The sequence below is a fragment of the Oryzias latipes genome, chromosome 14 (assembly GCF_002234675.1).
Source record: "Oryzias latipes chromosome 14, ASM223467v1".
Classification (NCBI taxonomy): domain Eukaryota; kingdom Metazoa; phylum Chordata; class Actinopteri; order Beloniformes; family Adrianichthyidae; genus Oryzias; species Oryzias latipes.
In genome coordinates, this window is record NC_019872.2 from 24,295,112 (window position 1) to 24,315,736 (window position 20,625).

General features: G+C 43.6%; 1 protein-coding gene across 5 annotated transcripts in view; it reads left to right on the forward strand.

The window, feature by feature from the left end:
- LOC105355675 overlaps positions 1-20,625 on the forward strand; it is a 66,884-nt gene that overhangs the window by 33,171 nt on the left and 13,088 nt on the right. Inside the window, exons 3-5 of one of the 5 annotated variants that reach the window (XM_023962527.1) lie at positions 14,664-14,775; positions 15,497-15,654; positions 16,724-17,313. In XM_023962527.1, the coding sequence (XP_023818295.1) occupies positions 14,664-14,775; positions 15,497-15,654; positions 16,724-16,760 (307 nt within the window). In that variant the 3' untranslated portion in view covers positions 16,761-17,313. Of the gene's footprint in view, positions 1-4,809; positions 5,016-14,663; positions 14,776-15,496; positions 15,655-16,723; positions 17,314-20,625 lie in introns of those variants that run through there. The other 4 variants (XM_023962529.1, XM_023962528.1, XM_023962525.1 and 1 more) reach the window with 4 other exon arrangements.

The window sequence follows — 20,625 nt, forward strand, 5'->3', positions numbered from 1 at the left end:
CTATCCTGCAGAATTGCAGAAAATTTTATATATATTTAAAAACAAACAAACGCCCCTCTCACCCTCCGCGGGTGGTTTCTCCTCCAAGCTCGGGTCCTCTACCAGAGGCCTGGGAGCTTGAGGGTCCTGCGCAGTATCTTAGCTGTTCCTAGCACTGCGCTTTTCTGGACTGAGAGGTCTGAGGTCTTTCCAGGTATCTGTTGTAGCCACTCCTCCAGCTTGGGGGTTACTGCCCCGAGTGCTCCAATTACCACAGGCACCACTGTCACCTTCACTTTCCATGCTTTCTCCAGTTCTTCTCTGACTCCCTGGTATTTCTCCAGTTTCTCATGTTCCTTCTTCCTGATGTTTCCATCACTTGGCACTGCCACATCCACCACAACGGCTTTCCTCTGTTCTTTATCCAGCACTACAATGTCTCGTTGGTTCGCCATTACCATCCTATCAGTCTGGATCTGGAAGTCCCACAGGATCTTTGCCCTTTCATTCTCTACCACCTTTGGAGGTGTTTCCCATTTTGACCTTGGGGTTTCCAGTTCATATTCTGCACACATGTTCCTGTATATTATTCCAGCTACTTGATTGTGGCACTCCATGTATGCTTTATCTGCCAGCATCTTACACCCTGCAGTTATGTGCTGGATTGTTTCAGGCGCCTCTTTGCACAGTCTACACCTTGGGTCTTGTCTGGTGTGGTAGATCTGAGCCTCTATTGCAGGGCTTGTTCCTGGGCTGCCAGGATGAGTGCTTCAGTGCTATCCTGTAGGCCAGCCCTTTCTAGCCATTGGTAGGACTTCTTGATATCAGCCACTTCAGTTATGGTCCGGTGGTACATCCCATGCAGGGGTTTGTCTTCCCATGAGGATCTGTCCTCCAGCACTGTATCCTCTGCTCTCCATTGTCTGAGACATTCACTGAGCACACTGTCATTTGGGGCCTTGAGCTTGATGTACTCATGGATCTTGGATGTTTCATCCTGGATAGTGGCTTCTACACTCACTAGTCCTCTGCCTCCTTCCTTGCGGCTAGCATACAGTCTCAGGGTACTGGATTTGGGATGGAACCCTCCATGCATGGTGAGGAGCTTTTGTGTTTTAACATCCATGGTCTGTATCTCTTCCTTTGGCCATCTTATTATTCCTGCAGGGTATCTGATAACTGGCAGTACGTAGCTGTTTATTGCCCGGGTCTTATTTTTGCCATTGAGCTGGCTTCCCAGGACTTGCCTTACTCGTTGGAGGTATTTAGCTGTTGCAGCTTTCCTTGTTGCCTGCTCCAGGTTGCCATTTGCCTGCGGAATTCCAAGGTACTTGTAACTGTCCTTGATGTCTGCTATTGTTCCTTCTGGGAGTGAGACCCCTCCTGTGTGGACTACCTTGCCTCTCTTTGTCACCATCCGGCTGCATTTCTCGAGCCCAAATGACATCCCAATGTCAGTACTGTAGATCCTGGTGGTGTGGATCAGGGAGTCAATGTCACGCTCGCTCTTAGCATATAGCTTGATGTCATCCATGTAGAGGAGGTGACTGATGTTGGCCCCATTTCTGAGTCGGTATCCATAGCCAGTCTTGGTGATTATTTGGCTGAGGGGGTTCAGACCTATGCAGAACAGCAGTGGGGACAGAGCATCACCTTGGTATATCCCACATTTGATGGACACTTGTGCAAGTGGCTTCCCATTGGCTTCAAGGGTGGTTTTCCACAGCTTTATTGAGTTTCCTATGAAGGCTCTTAGAGTCCTGTTGATGTTGTACAGCTCCAAGCATTCAGTGATCCATGTGTGTGGCATTGAGTCATAGGCCTTCTTGTAATCAACCCAGGCTGTGCACAGGTTGGTGTGTCGTGACTTGCAGTCATGAGCGACTGTTCTGTCGACCAGGAGTTGGTGTTTGGCTCCTCTGGAGTATCTACCAATGCCCTTCTGTGTGTTACTCATGAACTGATCCATGTGCCTATTTATCTTGGTTGCAATGATGCCTGACATGAGCTTCCATGTTGTGGAGAGACAGGTTATTGGCCGGTAGTTGGATGGGACTGCACCCTTTGAGGGATCCTTCTAGATGAGGATCGTTCGCCCTTCCGTTAGCCATTCGGGGTGAGTCCCATCTCTTAGCAGCTGGTTCATTTGTGCTGCCAGGCGCTCAAGGAGTGCGGTAAGCTTCTTTAGCCAGTAGGCATGTATCATGTCAGGGTCCGGTGCTGTCCAGTTCTTCATACCTGAGACTCTTTCTTGGATGTCTGCCACTGTGATGGTTACTGGATTCTGTTCGGGGAGGTTGCTATGTTCTTTTCTCAGAGAGACCAACCACTGGGCATTGCTGTTATGTGCTGTCTCTTTCTCCCATATACTTTTCCAGTACTGTTCAGTTTCTAGCCTTGGTGAGTCTGCTCGGCTGTTTTGACCCTGCCACTGAGCGTACACTTTTGCAAGTTGAGTTGCGAAGAGCCTGTTTATCCGTCCGGCTTCATTGTCTCTTGTGTACCTCTTTAGGTGGCTGCTCAAGGCTAGGAGCCTTTGTTTGGCAGTTTCCAGTGCTTCAGGTATGGGCATCTGGCTGTATCTCTTAAGTACTTGCTTTCTCATTGTACTTCTTTGAGCCTCTGTCAGCTTACTTACATCCTTCCGAGTTGCCTTGATTTTGTCCTCTAACCGTTGCTTCCATGGTGGGTACTGTTTTCTTCCATGGTTGCTCTTGTAGCTAAGCATCTCAAGGATCACTGCTGCAGCAGTATTAACGGCTGGGTAGCTCGGTTGGTAAGGTGCAGGACTGTCATGCAGGATTCCCAGGGCGGAATGAACAATTAATGGCAATGGAAATTGGGCAATTACCATAACAATGGAAATTGGGCAATTATCATAACAATGACGGGCAATTAACATCACCCAGTGAGGGTCCTTGGGCAAGACCCTTAACGCTAATGCCTACCTCACAACATGAGAGACAATGAACCACATGTCATGCCGGCTCAGACGTCGCCCGGCCAAACAAGGTCTGCGTCAGGTGCTGAGGGACCAGAGCACCCTGATGGAAAGTGGGCTACTGGAACAAGACGGAAATGGACCATATATATATATATATATATATATATATATATATATATATATATATATATATATATATATATATATATATATATATATATGTATAGTCCATTGACCTGAAGAGAGCGGGGACCACCGTTTCTAGTCCATATGTATACAGTTCTCAGACTTAAAAAACATGGAGGGGTCTAAAATATTCATCATAGGTGCATTTCTACAGTGAGAGACAGAATCTGAAGAAACATTCAGAAATCACGTTGTACGATTTTTAAAAACAATTTATTTGTATATTACTGTGACAAATAAGTATTCGATCACTTGATTATCAGATAGATTTCTAACCAGCAAAGACCTGCTGTTCTGCTTTTAAATACTCCAACTCCACTCTGCTCCTGAATCTAAATTAGTGGCACCTGTTTGAGGTCGTTAGCTTGCATAAAGGCACCTGTGCACCCCACAATCAGTCAGAAGTCTAACTACCAACACGGGCAAAACCAAAGAGCTGTGAAAAGACACAAGAGACAAAATTGTAGACCTTCACAAAGCTGGAAGTGACTGCGGGGCAATTGCCAAGCAGCTTGGTGAGAAAAGAACAACTGTTGGAGCAATTTTCAGAAAATGGAAGAGGCTAATGATGACTGTCAGTGTCCCTCAGACTGGGGCCCCTCACAAGATCTCACCTTGTGGGGTATCGATGATGCTAAGGAAGGTGAAGAATCAGCCCAGGACTACATGGGAGGAGCTGGTCAATGACCTGAAGAGAGCTGGGACCACCGTTTCCAAGGCTACTATAAGTAATACATTGGCAGTTTGCCAATGACCATCTTGATGATCCAGAGGAGTCATGGGAGAAAGTCTTGTGGTCAGATGAGACCAAAATAGAACTTTTTGGTCTTAACTCCTTTCGGCGTGTTTGGAGGAGGAAGGAGGAGCATCATCCCAAGAATACCTGTCTCCACTATAATTCATCCCAAAGGTGTTCTAGCGTGTTCTAAAGTGTTCTCCTTCTTAAAGGAGTAAAAGGTCTTTGAGGGACAGAAATCTTCCTTGTTTGTGGGAGATGCATCCTTTTTTTCTGATCCATGTACAAATAATTTCTTTAAAAATACAACAATGTGATTTCCTGGATTCCTTTTATGTCTCTCACAGTTTAGGTGTTTCTAGATTATTGTAGACCAAACTTAGCTTTTTTAGTGACATAACTTGCAGAATCGAGGATGGAACGATACTTTTTTAGCTCCATTCTAAAACCAACATTCAGCATTATTGTTATGTGGGTACAAGATGAATGACAATGGGAGCCTTTTTAAAGTTTGAGTGTTTTTTCATTCCAGGAAGCTAAAAAAGTTGAAGTCAAAACATTGAAATACAAAAGACTTCATTCAAACTTTAGTTTGTTGAGCTTAATCATCTTCCCCAGAAGTACGCTCCCACTTCCCAAACAAATCTAAACTACGGACATGCATCATGTCCATCAAAACTGCTGGAAGAGTCAGCAGATCACTTCACACACTGATGCAGCACGCAGAATATCTATGGGAGTCTGAGAAACCAGCACACCTCCCACTAAAAGGAATCCCACCCCCATCCTACCTTACAGGTGTGTACAGCCCCCAATAACAGAACCAGAGTTTCAGAGAATCCAGTACTACAGCTGGAGTACCAAACACCACCACATCATTGTGTTTTGTTCCTACAACACACTGTCTGTTCAGTGGGCCTCTTATTCAGACTAATGAGAAGAACTTCTCCGTCTTCTTCCTCAGTTCTGTGCTGGTGGTCAGCCGGTCATGCGGGTCTTTGAGACGGTCCTGTACAAACAGGAAATTATGTACTCAGTGTTGGTCCACAGTCCAAATGGTCCAGAGGACTTCTCCCGGTATCCTTTGTTGGCTGAAGACCAGAACGCCGTCTGCTTCTTCAAAGACGGCAGATTCATCTGGAGGTCAGAGGCCATGTGTGAGACGCACGGGTAAGCTTGAGGAACAGCAGCAAATACAGAGATTTTGTGTATAAATAAAACATGGTATCAGGGCAAAGAAGAACATTTTTGAGCCCATGTCTCTCTTTTTTCTGTTTTTTCCCCCAAATGTTAAAGATAAAATCTACTGTAATCGAATCAGTTTTGGATCTGGAGACAAGACAAAAAGAAATATTACTTTCAATTATTAATATTATATTCTCAGATCAAAACTGTTCTTAAAAATTATCCATCCATTTTCTAAGCCCTTTCAGGGTCACAGGGATGCTGGATCTTATCCCAGCACTTTTGGGTAAAAGCGCAGTACATCCTTGATAGGTCACCAGTTCATTGCAAGGCTCTTAAAATCATTTCAAAGCTCATTTCTTCTCATCTCTGTAACTTATACAAGTCAAAGGTTCTTTAGAAGTTCACAAGTTTTTGAATGAATGTATTTTCTATTCATCTCCTACTGTGGAAAAAAACAGAAATATTCTTAAATTGATAAACTCAAAGCAGGGGTGCTCATTACGTCGATCGCGATCGACCGGTCGATCTTCAAGGACAAGAGGGTAGATCGCGGGCCAAAAAAGATTTAAAAAAAAAGTACTTCTTAAAAATCCACCAGCCAATCAAAATCCTCACCGACTAGGAACAGGACTTGATTGACATGTAGATTGGCCAATCGGACATCCTCTGAAACATACGTCACTGTCTCTTTCTGCCCCGCAATACGTCAAGTTCCCGGCAGAAGATCACTCCGGACAACAGGAGTGTTTATTGAAGCCGCCCCGCGTGTCTCCTCCTGCTACCGGCTTTGCAGTTCTCCCCCGATAAGTACGAGCTCATTAAGGAAGCCGTGCTTTCCGTGTCACACGCTTTGTACAGAGCCAGCAGCGCCTTTATGCCATGATGCGCGCATTGCACAGTTTACAACAGAGCACGAAGTTGCTGCTTTCAGTCTTTGTAATAAAACGCCTTATCTGTTAATACAAAATTATCTTTATGTAATCTCACTGTGTAGTTTTTAATCATCAGTACATAAACAATAATGTTCAAATAAACATGTAACTACTAAACATAATTAACTAACATTTATTAATAGTGTTTATATATATATATATACCGGCTGGGTAGCTCGGTTGGTAAGGTGCAGGACTGTCATGCAGGAAACCCGGGTTCGATTCCCAGGGCGGAACGAACAATTAATGGTAATGGAAAAAAATGGCAATGAAATGGGGCAATAACCATAACAATGACGGGCAATAAACATCACCCAGTGAGGGTCCTTGGGCAAGACCCTACCTCACAACAATGAACTGCATGTCATGCTGGCTCAGACATCGCCCGGCCAAACAAAGTCTGCGTCAGGTGCTGAGGGACCAGAGCAGCCTGATGGATCTGTTAGAATGCTACATCATCAAGTAATCCCACCCAGAATCAATCAAGGCTAACTGCCAAACAACTGGTAGCCCAGTGCTCTAACATACACAAACGGCAACTCCCATCACAACTTGAGATTGAAGCGATACAATACAATGCCACGGGAGAGCCAGAACAGCAGGTCAGAGAGGAGGTTATACCACACTCCCACCCTGAGATTGGGTACACAGCCCCAACAACCACAATTACGCTGAGCAAGGCAGCAACTGACATGAAAGACAAGATCATGTGTACAATGAACACTAGGCAACCCCGACACCAGCTACATCGGTTAAGTGATGGAGCGCCTGAAAGTCTACTGGAAACTGTGAATGAAGCATTGAGGGCAATTCCTATCACAACCATCACAGAAACCAATGAACTGGTTTACACTTCAGCAGCAGTGATCCAAGAGCAACCATGGAAGAATACAGTACCCACCATGGAAGCAACGGTTAGAGGCCAAAAGCAAGGTAACTCGGAAGGATGTGAGTAAGCTGACAGAGGCTCAAAGAGGTACAATGAGAAAGCAAGTACCTAAGAGATACAGCCAGATGCCCATACGTGAAGCACTGGAAACTGCCAAACAAAGGCTCCTAGCCTTGAGTAGCCACCTAAAGAGGTACACAAGAGACAATGAAGCCAGACGAATAAACAGGCTCTTCGCAACTCAACCTGCAAAAGTGTACGCTCAGTGGCAGGGTCAAAACAGCCGAGCAGACCCACCAAGGCTGGAAACTGAACAGTACTGGAAAAGTATATGGGAGAAAGAGACAGCACATAACAGCAATGCCTCTCTGAATAAAGAACATAGCAACCTCCCTGAACAGAATCCAGTAACCATCACAGTGGCAGACATCCAAGAAAGAGTCTCAGGTATGAAGACTTGGACAGCACCGGGCCCTGACATGATACATGCCTACTGGCTAAAGAAGCTTACCGCACTCTATTAACTCCTGGCAGCACAAATGAACCAGCTGCTAAGAGATGGGACTCACCCCGAATGGCTAACGGAAGGGCGAACGATCCTCATCCAGAAGGATCCTTCAAAGGGTGCAGTCCCATCCAACTACCGGCCAATAACCTGTCTCTCCACAACATGGAAGCTCATGTCAGGCATCATTGCAACCAAGATAAATAGGCACTTGGATCAATTCATGAGTAACACACAGAAGGGCATTGGTAGAGACTCCAGAGGAGCCAAACACCAACTCCTGGTCGACAGAACAGTCGCTCAAGACTGCAAGTCACGACACACCAACCTGTGCACAACCCGGATTGATTACAAGAAGGCCGATGACTCAGTGCCACACACATGGATCACTGAATGCTTGGAGCTGTACAACATCAACAGGACTCTAAGAGCCTTCATAGGAAACTCAATGAAGCTGTGGAGAACCACCCTTGTAGCCAATGGGAAGCCACTTGCACAAGTGTCCATCAAATGTGGGATATACCAAGGTGATGCTCTGTCCCCACTGCTGTTCTGCATAGGTCTGAACCCCCTCAGCCAAATAATCACCAAGACTGGCTATGGATACCGACTCAGAAATGGGGCCAACATCAGTCACCTCCTCTACATGGATGACATCAAGCTATATGCTAAGAGCGAGCGTGACATTGACTCCCTGATCCACACCACCAGGATCTACAGTACTGACATTGGGATGTCATTTGGGCTCGAGAAATGCAGCCGGATGGTGACAAAGAGAGGCAAGGTAGTCCACACAGGAGGGGTCTCACTCCCAGAAGGAACAATAGCAGAAATCGAGGACAGTTACAAGTACCTTGGAATTCCGCAGGCAAATGGCAACCTGGAGCAGGCAACAAGGAAAGCTGCAACAGCTGAGCTAAATACCTCCAACGAGTAAGGCAAGTCCTGAGAAGCCAGCTCAATGGCAAAAATAAGACCCGGGCAATAAACAACTACGCACTGCCAGTTATCAGATACCCTGCAGGAATAATAAGATGGCCAAAGGAAGAGATACAGACCATGGATGTTAAAACACAAAAGCTCCTCACCATGCATGGAGGGTTCCATCCCAAATCCAGCACCCTGAGACTGTATGCTAGCCGCAAGGAAGGAGGCCGAGGACTAGTGAGCGTAGAAGCCACTATCCCGGATGAAACATCCAAGATCCATGAGTACATCAAGCTCAAGGCCCCAAATGACAGTGTGCTCAGTGAATGTCTCAGGCAATGGAGAACAGAGGATACAGTGCTGGAGGACAGATCCTCATGGGAGGACAAACCCCTGCATGGGATGTACCACCGGACCATAACTGAAGTGGCTGATATCAAGAAGTCCTACCAATGGCTAGAAAGGGCTGGCCTACAGGATAGCACTGAAGCACTCATCCTGGCAGCCCAGGAACAAGCCCTGAGCACCAGAGCAATAGAGGCTCAGATCTACCACACCAGACAAGACCCAAGGTGTAGGCTGTGCAAAGAGGCGCCTGAAACAATCCAGCACATAACTGCAGGGTGTAAGATGCTGGCAGGGAAAGCATACATGGAGCGCCACAATCAAGTGGCTGGAATAATATACAGGAACATGTGTGCAGAATATGAACTGGAAACCCCAAGGTCAAAATGGGAAACACCTCCGAAAGTGGTAGAGAATGAGAGGGCAAAGATCCCGTGGGACTTCCAGATCCAGACTGATAGGATGGTAATGGCGAACCAACCAGACATTGTAGTGCTGGATAAAGAACAGAGGAAAGCCGTTATATATTTTTGAAAATGTGGTCTTTTAATTCAGATTGTACAATTTTTAGCTAAATTTAAAAAGCCTGTGTCTTTTGCAACTCCTGAGCAGCAGGTTTTCATTAGAATTTCACTTTTGGGTCGTGGGCAGGACTGTTGGTGCAGAAGTAACTAACCCCCTTAAATCCTTCGCTTACACTCTCCTGCTAGCTATTCAGACCCTCAGATAGAAGTACTGCTTACAGAACAGAAAAGAACTGTCCTGAATGGTGCTCTTCATCTTCATCTTCATCTTCACTCTCATCAGTCAAGCAGCGAATAGGGAATAGTAGGTTTTGACAGAGACATCTCCTGCGTTAAAGGTATAAAATTTAAACAAAAAGGGTTCCTGTTAGGGTCGCCTTTTAAATTAGTCATTTTGAACAACAACAAATACAATTAAAGCTACAAGTAGCATTTAGCGGGCCTGAGCAGGTGTGACCGCCTGACACGGGCGACCGCCCCTCGAGAAACACCCTGCTTAAGCTTTTTCATGTCGTACTACCTTCTTCATTCTGGAGCTGCAAGCTACAGTTAACATGACAGCAGCCAGTAGGTGGGGGGTGGGGGGTGGGGGGCTGTAATCTGTTGGCTTTAAGGACAAAGACTTTTGCATATAGCATGAAAAAAAAAATTGAACCGAAGCTTTGTTCAGATCCGCTCATTTTCTCATCAAGAAGAAGGCATTTTCAGATTAAAAAGTTGTCAATCAAGCAATGATGATAATCACTAACACTGTACCTAAAGATGTGAAAAATAGAAGTGATCTAATTTCCACTACAATGTATAGACAAGTGTCAGCTATGTTTGATAACTTGGCTGATCAGGTGGACCTGGATCTTGCAAAGCAGTTTTGCATCCAGTGTGAAGATTCTGTGGACAGCAGCAGTGCAGCGCAGCTGTGTTTTTTGTTTTTTTTTTACATCAAGAGAAGAACTCTTGACACAACTGCCCTAACAGATAACTACAAGAGGAGTTGAAATGTATAACACGGTGAAGGAGCTTTTGTGCAGAAAAAGGTACCATTAGAAAAGCCAGTAGCAGTGACTGCAGACGGGGCTCCTGCTATGATCAATAGACAAACAGGTTTCATCACTCACTGTAAAGCTGACCCAGACTTCCCAAAATGTCTGCATTACTGCAGCTTCATTCACCAGTAGGCCTTATGTGCAGAAGTGATTGGCTCTGGACACATAATGACTCCTATTGTGAAATCATGAACAACTTCAGCTGCAAAGCAAAACAGCACAGGATTTTCAATGTGCTATTGGAGGAAATGTCTGCTGAATATGGTGAATATGAATATGGTAAATATGAAATTGCATTTTTGACTGATATTACTGGAAAACTAAACCACTTGAACTGTGATCTGCAAGACAATGGCAAAACTATATATTTTTTTGACTAGCCTGCCTGAGCCAGTGTTTCTTGTGGGGATCTTTTCTGCCAGGGCTTGCCGGCTTGGTCGGTGGTTGTTGCTGCAGTTCTTGCCCTTACTGGGGCAGCTGGAGTTAAACACAGCAGCCTCACGGCTGTGAAGTGGACCCCGTTGATGTTCCAGTCTGGGTGGGCAGTGTAGCGATGTTCCTATGGCCAGGCTGGCTCCTGGTATGAAGAGATTCCCAAATACCGTTTCTTAACCGCAGAGCCAAGCATGTGTTTACATGTTTAGGTCAAAAATGTGATGAATAGCTTCATGTTGTCTAGTGATGTAAGTTTTTAACCTAGTTAAACCTACACATGCCACCCTGTTACTAATCCAGTTGATATGGTTCTCCATCTGTGTCTAAGTGATATAATCAGAATCAGAATCGTTTATTGTCATTGTACATGGGGATACAATGAAATTGCAGCAGCCTTGGAGTGAAGGAGTTACATAAAATAAAAATAAAAATAGAATAGAAAAAGAAATACTGTATTTACAACTCTTAACAAAAAATGAACAATATGGACAGAAACTATTAAATATTAAATATTTGTGGATAAAATAGAATGGAATTACATGAATTGCTGTGAGCACATCTTAATAAATATCAAGTTATTGCACAGTGACCCGGTTAGACAGTCAGGATATTGCACGCATTGTAGTAAAATTAGAGTGAGGTGTGGTTGGTGGACGTATGTGCATTCCGTATGATAATTGCCTGTGGAAAAAAGCTGTTTCTTAGTCTGTTTGTCCTGGTTCTGATGGACCTGTACCTCCTTCCAGAGGGCAGCAGTTCAAACAGAGGGAAAGCAGAATGGGTGGAGTTAGTGGTGATGCTAGTCACTCTGCTGAGGCAGCGAGACTGGTAAATGTCCTTCAGTGAGGGGAGGGGGCAGCCGATGATCCTCTGCGCTGTCTTTACCACTCTCTGGAGACTCTGCCGTTCTGCTTCAGTGCAGTGGGAAAACCACACTGTGATGCCATAGGACAGAATGCTCTCAATGGTTGAGCGGTAGAACGTTACCAGCAGCTCCTGGCTGACTTCGTTCCTCCTAAGTTTTCTCAGGAAGTGCAGGCGTTGCTGGGCCTTCCTGATGACAGTCATGGTGTTGTTAGACCATGTGAGGTCAGCAGAGATGGTGGTGCCCAGGAGGGTGAAGCTGTGGACCCTCTCCACACAGTTTCCATCGATGTAGAGTGGGGGTGGATCTGTTCTGTTTTTTCTGAAGTCCAGGATGATCTCCTTGGTCTTGGTGGTGTTCAGGATGAGGTTATTAGCCTGACACCACCTTGACAGTTTCAGGACTTCGTCTCTGTAGGCCGTCTTGTCGTCCCCAGAGATCAGCCCCACCACAGTAGTGTCGTCTGCAAACATCACCACGGTGTTGCTGGTGTGGGCTGGTCTGCAGTCTGCTGTGTACAGTGTGTACAGCAGAGGACTCAGCACACATCCCTGTGTGGAGCCTGTGCTCAGCGTCCGGGTGGAGGAGAGGTGGGGGTCAAGTTTGACTGTCTGTGGTCTGTTTGTCAGGAAGTCCTTGATCCACGAGCAGGTGAGTAGGTGGAGTCCTAGTTCAGACAGTTTGTTGACCAGAATGTCAGGAATGATTGTGTTAAAGGCTGAGCTATAGTCCACAAAGAGCATCCTGGCGTAGGTCTCTCTGTGTTCCAGGTGGCTCAGCGCAGTGTGGAGGGTGATGGAAATGGCATCATCCGTTGATCTGTTTGCTTTGTAAGCAAACTGGTGGGGGACGAAGATTGGAGGGAGGGAGTCTTTGATGTGTCCCAGGAGCAGCCGCTCCAGACACTTTGTGATGACAGGAGTGGGCGGTAGTCCGTGAGGAAGGCTGTGGATGAGGACTTTTTGGGTATCGGGATGATAGGGGATGACTTCAGGCATGCAGGGATGAAAGCCTGAGCTAGCGACAGGTTGAAGATTTTTGTGAAGACCTGGGAGAGTTGATCGGCGCAGGCCCGCAGAACCTTTCCGGGAACTCCATCAGGTCCCGCCGCTTTCCTGGGGTTTACCCTGCTGAACATCCGTGCCATCCGTGCCACGTCCATAAAGGCATTGTTTTTATATTTAGAGCTCTAAGCAACCAAACAGTTGTCTATATAAAAGAGCTTTTACAATTGTGCACTTTTAGCAGGCTGAAAAAATTATCTTTTTAAAATTGCCATTTCTAATTTGGGTTTTAAATTTTGAGTTCCATTTTTTTGTGCTTATTATTTTGTTTAAAAGTGCTACATATTGTATATACACATAATTTATTTAGAAAAATTTGCTATATGTGGTGTTTTTTGGTTTTGTAGTTTAATTTCATTGGATGTATAAAAAGGAAAAGAAGTTGCAGCATTGATTAAAAAAGGACAAAAGAGACATTTACTGTCTAAAGGCCTGTTCACACCGGGACGAATTTCGCCGGCGATTTTCGCCGACGTTTAACGCCTCGTGACTAAACAAAGGGCACCAATGAGAGTGTGCACACCGACGCGAAAAAACGCCAAGCGACAAAGCGTCAAAAAAAAAAAACGCCTCGGGTTCTCTATTCGACCAATGAGAATGGCGCTTTTGCACACGTGTCTGGAGCTTCTGAAGTTACAGTAAAACACAACTTGGGGGCGCTCAAACACAAAACTGCCTTGCTGAGCACACATACCGGCGAAGAAGATAGACGCCAAGTAGCGTCAACACTGCCGCAAAGAAATAATGACGGACATTCTTAAATATCCCCTTACCAAGTACCAGTTGGAGCTACTGATGCTTGAAATATTCATGTTTTCTTTGTATTATTCTGACAAGCGCGTAAATACTTGCTATCTTCTTCTGAGTGAAAAGCGACTTTAAGAAGGGTAAAGTTGCGCAGCGCCACCTTGTGTACAGGAGTATTTCTGTTTACATTAAGCGCCATCTAATGTCAGGGAATGAAATTGCATGTTCGCTCGGCTCACCGTCAGCGAAAATCGCCTGGGTGTGAACACAAAAAACGTGGCGAAAAACGCTGGCGAATAACGCCTGGCGAATATTCGTCCCGGTGTGTACGGGCCTTTAGTCTTATGTTACATCTGTAGAACTGTACTGAGAGTTGGGTTTTGTTTTGGAGCACATTCATGTGTTTTGTTTGTAAAAAAAAAAAGATAAAATATTAAGTTAATTGCATTTTAGATGACTAAAAAAGAAATGATTATTCATAAAAATCTATAAAAGACATACAAAACAAATGAAAAAGCAGTCTAGCCTCCCTCTTGTGGCTAAACTCTTGTCACCTCACTCCTGGGTAGTTAGCATATGAACAGGGAGCGGGGGGGGGGGGGGGGGGGGGGGGGAATTTGACTCCAGCAACAGGGCAGACTGAGGGAAAAGCTGCAGCGTGAGGAAAAGGCTGAAGCATGTAAGAGGAAATTAGATCCTACAGTTGACCAGTTCATTTTATATCTGTAAAGAATGTTCAGGGAGCATTTAGACATGTTCAGCTATATGCGTGTGAAACTTGGTGTGGATAGTTGAAACATAAGTTATTTTAAAACACACTTGTTTGGAGTCCAGACGGAAAAAGCACAGGTTTTGGGATGAATCAGGATTTTTTAAAAATCATCTGTTTCACCTGGACGTCTGAAAAAAATATGGAAGGTAGCAAACACAGATCCCTACATTTAAAAAAAAAATGGTGTTGATATATGATGGATAAGTTATGAAAAATGATAGGTGTTTGTAGTTTTGCCTAAAAAGACGTTTTCGGACCTTTTTGGATGTAAAGCTCTCTAAAAAGTCAACTAGGGTCGCCTTTTAAATTAGTCATTTTTAACAACAACAAATACAATTCAACCAAACTGTGGGGTTGGGGGTATGAGACATGAACTTCCAGTTCCAGTAAAGGGCTTCTGGTTCCGGCTAATGATGTCTGTGCTACCTTGTTGTCTGCAGCCAGGTCCTCTTAAACAAATAGCCTTCAAGCATCTTTGCAACAGAGGGGAAATACTGAATCCTTTTTTTTTCCACCAAAGCATAATGTTTAACAAATAAATCCTGTTAGTTCTTCTTTAATACGTTTTTTTTTTCCTGACAGGTTCAAGCTCATCCAAAATGACAACAACTTAACAGTTGAGGAGATCCCTCTGTATCTCGCACCTTATTATGTCTGGGACAACGTTGCCATCGCTTTCCACGTCGGGGAAACGGTACCTTCACTGTCAAAGCTGCATCTCCATTCCTCTGAGCTCTCAGCCTGCAGTTTTCCTCATTCCAGCTCCAGACTAGCAAACTACAATCATTCTGCTTACCTCTAACTGAACATTCTGCTGCTCTGCATCCATCTCCTCTAAAGCTTCATTTCTGCAGCTTCTCTTCTCTGTACAGAAGACTAGAACCCTCAAGAACAGCTGTCCTTGTCACAGCTGGACTTAGCTGACCTCAAACTGTTGCAAAATCATATTGAATCATCAGGATTCACATGAACGTGTAATACTTGTTAACAAGTATTACATCTTTATGCTGTAAAAAAAAAGTGAAACCTCAGGTGTTCAGTTACGTCCACTGGTAAATGATCAGCTGTCATGACTCTCCAATCATTTATGAAAACCAGTTGGTATAGATATTCCACAGGCAGCTGTGAAGGACAGGAACTGACCTTTTTTATTCAATAATTAAAATGGAGAACATTTGAACAAACCTCCAATAAAACCCTGAAGCAGGTCTGCCTGGTCCTGGTTCTCCACCTGTCTCTGCTTCAGCTGGTTAGCAGAATCATCTGGTTTCAGGTTCTGAGTGATTGAAAGCTTTTCAACATGAGGTTTAAATTTGTCTCTACTGCTGTTAACAGAATTACAGAAAATGTCTGAATATAACAGTTTGTCTTGTTAAAATAAGGATGAAGCTAACTAAAGCCTTTATTTTGAAAAGGTGCTGAAGTTTGATGTGAATCAGCTCAGGCAGAACCTGGAGTACTGTAAACGAGACTCTGTGAATTACAACCGCAGTGAAAATCTGCGTGCTGAAGATGCTGAAGCAGTGATCAGGAACTTATGGCCAGAGGAAGAGGATGTGCCTCGTCCGTCTGGGTAAGGAAGCTAACAGAGGAGCTCCGCCCCCACGGCATTTTAAACAGTGGGGGCCAACCTGTTTGTTTCTTCAGCTTCTTGATTCCTTATTCTGCCGCTATGAAACCCATCCATCCATCCATCCATCCATCCATGCATGTATCCATCCATCCATCCATCCATCCATCCATCCATCCATCCATCCATCCATCCATCCATCCATCCATCCATGCATGTATCCATCCATCCATCCATCCATCCATCCATCCATCCATCCATCCATCCATCCATCCATCCATTTTCTCAACCTGCTGTATCTCGTCTGTGGAAGCCTATTTGTGGGGTGAAGGCTCGGTGCACACAATCACACACACTCACATTCACACCTTGAGACAGATTAAAGTCACCACTCAACCTATGAAGAATGTCTTAACACAGAAAAGCCCCGGCCAGGATTTGAACCGGTGGTAACTACTGCGCCACCGTGAAGCCCTGTTAAAAAAGCTGAAAAACTAAAAAACAACACCAGAAAAACTTTTAAAATAAAGTTTAATTATTGTTTTTTCCTGGTTTGTAAATTACGGGCTAATAAAGCTGAACGAGACCATCAGATACAGGATCTATTTACGTACGTACGTACATATTTTCTAATCCAGGTGTAACTATAAGTGATGAGTGTTGCTCATTAGGATGCAGAAGGCTGAGCATGATTTGTGCAGATAACAATGACAACAACTTTAAAGTGACCTGAGCGGTTTATGAGAGGTCAACAAGTAACCTAAAGATCCAACATTTACTGGTGGATTTCATGGATCCGCTGAGGGAAGAGTTAGTCTTCATGTTTACAGTCAGCTGAACAGTGGTGGTCGTTCTGTCACCAAAGCTTTTTTTACTGAGATTACCAAGCAGTGAAAAAACAGGTGTTTGTGTTGCTCCTCAGCCTCCGTGCAGCTTCATCCTGTCTGTAGACGTTTAGTGAGTGTGGACGGGGTAAACCTGAGTTCTTCCAGACCTGGACACTGCGTTTGTATGTGAGGATGTGATGTTTTCCAACTGTAACATCCCAAACATCTTCTCTGTGCTGTTTCAGAGACGATGAAGCTGCACTTCCTCAGCCCCCCTCCTGAACCCCCCCTCCTCTGACCAACCTGGAGCTCCTCCCACCTGCGACGTCTTCTGCTCTTAAGCCAATATTTACACTTTCAACTGTTTGCTCTGAAAATGCCTGCTGTAGCTCCTCCCCCTTTTGTCCCCACCAATCACAGACGTGTGTCAAGTTTTTGATTATGCTGATGATTCTCTTTCTAAAGATGAATAATAACTAACATGATGAATTTAATTTTGGACAATTTTCTTTCAGTTTAGGTTTTGATTTGGGTGATTTCTGATCATGTCTGTATGATCTCAGGACTTTTTACACGATCTTTTCTAAAGTCAGATGTTTTATGGTTTTACTGCATGTTGGAGTCATTAACTGGAGTTCAATATTTTAAGGATTTATTTTAGCAATTGTGATTGTGTGCTGTTTTCTTATTCTTTTAATCTTTTAACCTTTGAGTTAAAATCACAGAGAATCAAAGAAGCACAGAGCCTTCATTCAACGGTTGTGTTACACTAGATGAACGAACTGAATTCATGCATGAATTCATGTAATAAAGCAGTTTTTGCTTTTCTCTGTGAGTTTTGTTTTTTCTTTTTTCCTTCAACACCTTAACTTGACAAGTTTTTAACAGTTTCATGAGTCAATCGTTGCAATCAGAGAGACTTCTGCTCCTGTCTGCAGCTATTCTGCTCCAACCATTTCAGCTCTGAAGGTTTCTTCTCCAGAACAAAGCGAGTTGTTTCACACCTGTGGAAACCTACTAACTTTCAATAGACGCAAGCCAACCAATATTTAGTTTCACAAACATCACAGAATCCGATGTATCACTGACCATCAATTTACTCAAACCGTCCAGATGTAAAGACATTTTTGGCTTGGACACAGTGATGTTCAAGAACCTCTGTTCATCACTGACACCCCCCATTACCAAAATTATCAATCTATCCCTCTCACAAAAAACATTCCCGAGCACTTGGAAACCAGCCATTGTCTCTCCCATTTTTAATAGTGAAGACCTTCATTCCATGTCCAACTACAGACCCATTAACATTCTTCCGACGGTGTCAAAGATTGCAGAAAAACTGGCAGCTAAATAAATTATAAACCACCTCGACACCACACTACATTCTCTCTATCCTATGCAGTTTGGCTTTAGAGCCAATTACTCCACGGAGACCGCTACCTGTTTTTTCACTGAAAATATCAGGATTCTGCTGGACCGAGGGGGGTTGTAGGTGCTGTTTTCCTGGATCTTAAGAAGGCTTTTGACACTGTTGATCACAAAATCTTACTGTCAAAATTATTCATTTTTAACTTTTCTTCTGATGCACTGCAATGGATTGACTCTTACCTCACTGACCGCTCCCAGCTTGACAAAGTCCAGTCATTTAAATCTGCAGTTCTCAGTCTGCCAACTGGTATTCCCCAAGGATCAATTTTGGGACCTTTGCTATTTTCACTGTACATTAATGACCTACCATCCAGTTGTCCTGATGTTTCTGTGCAGATGTATGCTGATGACACTGTAGTACATGCTCATGGCAGTAATTCCTCTCAGGTGGCTCAAAAGCTCACCAATGCCATGGTTAACATCACCGCTTGGTTGCAATATTCCTGTTTGCAGCCAAACACATCTAAAACAGTTGCAATGTTTTTTCACCAAGTCCAATAATAAGCTCACTGCTGAACCAGATGTTTTTGTTTCAGGAGAAAGGCTACAGATTGTATCAGAATACAAATATCTGGGTGTCATACTGGATTCAAAGCTGTCTTTCAAATCACACCTCAAAAGGGTCTGCAACAGAATCAAATTCAACCTCAGTAATTTTAGACACATTCGCCACCAGATGTCCACACAGTCAGCAAAAATGTACATGCACTCTATGATTTTCTCTCATATCACTTACTGTTTGCCTGTCTGGTCACAGGCTTGCAATACATCTTTAAAACCTCTCCAAACATTATACAAACAAACTGTTAAAACTTTGGATACAAAACCCAACATATTTCACCATTGTACAATATTACAAAAACATGGTTTACTGACTTGGGACAACATGGTCAAATATTCAAATCTCTGTCTCATGCATGTACAAAATCCTTCATGGCTTATCATCCCCTCCTCTTCACCAGTTTATTAACATCCGGACAGCAGATCACAGCAGAACTCGGAGTGCAGTCAGAGGAGACTGTATCATTCCCTTTAGAAAAAGCGTTTTTGGTCAGACTGCTTTTTCTGTTAGAGCTGCTACTGAGTGGAACTTCACACCTGTTACTATCAGAAATCAAAACACATATCATTTATTCAAGACACAATTAATGAAATGGCTCATTGACAATCAGAGCTGTCAACACTAAGTACCTTTCCTCTCGCTGATCCTCACTACTGTCATGTCTTTTATATGCGCGTATGTTCTTACATTTGTCTGATTTTGGATTGTTTTATCACTAATTTGTTTTTAGGTTAACTGCTTATTTTATTGAATGCATTGTTTAATATATATATATATATGTAATGTTATGTAAATATGTAATTTTACTTTGATCTTTTAGGGTGATTTTGACATCTTCCCAGGGACTGCAGATGAAAAATAGCCCTTTGGCTAACTCTGGCTTATTGACAGAAATGTTTATTAATATGCGCTGTCCCCTATATTAAATAAATAAATAAATAAAATAAATAAATAGATAGATGTTTCAGCTTTTGTCACAGATGTTCATCAGGATGTAAATTCTTAGGACACTTTGGAACACTCAAGATTTTGGTCCTTTTTTCATCCGTTTGTGTTTTTGGATCCTTGTCCTGTTAATAAATCTATGAAGACTGAGATCAAACGTTCTAACACCAGCCTGGAAATTTGGCTCCAGATTGATTGGAGGTCTGTAAGGCAAGGCAAGGCAAGTTTATTTGTATGGCACAATTCGTACACAAAGTAATTCAAGGTGCTTCACAAAACAGAAAAATGCATTAAAATCACAATACATCATAGAAATAATCAACGTAAAATTTACTTTAAAAGAAAAGAAAAAAATTGAAAATTGATTCAAAAATAAAGGAAGGTAAGGAAAAAAAGTGCAGATAGGACCTTTCAGTCATATACACGGCTAAACAGAAATGTTTTAAGTCTAAGATTTGAACATGAACACAGAAGAGGCCTGTCTTACGACTTCAGGGAGGCTGTTCCAGATTTTAGCTGCAGAATATTGAAACGCTGAGTCCCCTTGTTTAGTTCTGACTCTGGGAATCAACAGGAGGCCGGTCCCTGAGGTCCTCAGAGTACGAGATGGTTCATATGGCACCAACATGTCAGAGATGTACTTTGGTGCTCGGCCATGGAGAGACTTGTACACAAGCAGAGCTGCTTTGAAGTCTATTCTTTCAGGTACAGGGAGCCAGTGCAGAGACCTGAGCACAGGACTAGTAGATGTCATTCACCGTCACAGGTTATTTCTGAAAACACAAGAAAATACGAAAACACTGACACAAGAGCCCAGTATGATTTCTCACCTCTGTCTCCAACAGCTCTGCAGATGCCTGTCCGACCTCCTATTTTATTTAGAATTGGTTGCCCTGGTTACAGAAAGAGTTATGAATCTAACAGATGCAAGGTCAGTAGTTCCTGCTCATCAGTTTGTATCCCAAACTCCCTCTTCTTTGTCAGACATCTCCTTCTATTCTGGAGATGTAAAGAAGAAAAAAATCCCAACACAGCAGCCTTCAATGTGTAGGTCAACAGAGTATGTCAGATGCAGCAAAGCAGCCCAGACCATAATTAAGCCTCCTTCATGTTTCACAGCAGATATAAACTTCAAAAGGTTTTCTCATGCACTTATGTCATGCGTGAAGAGGTGTCACACCCACCAAACCATCCCCTCAAATAACCAAAAGT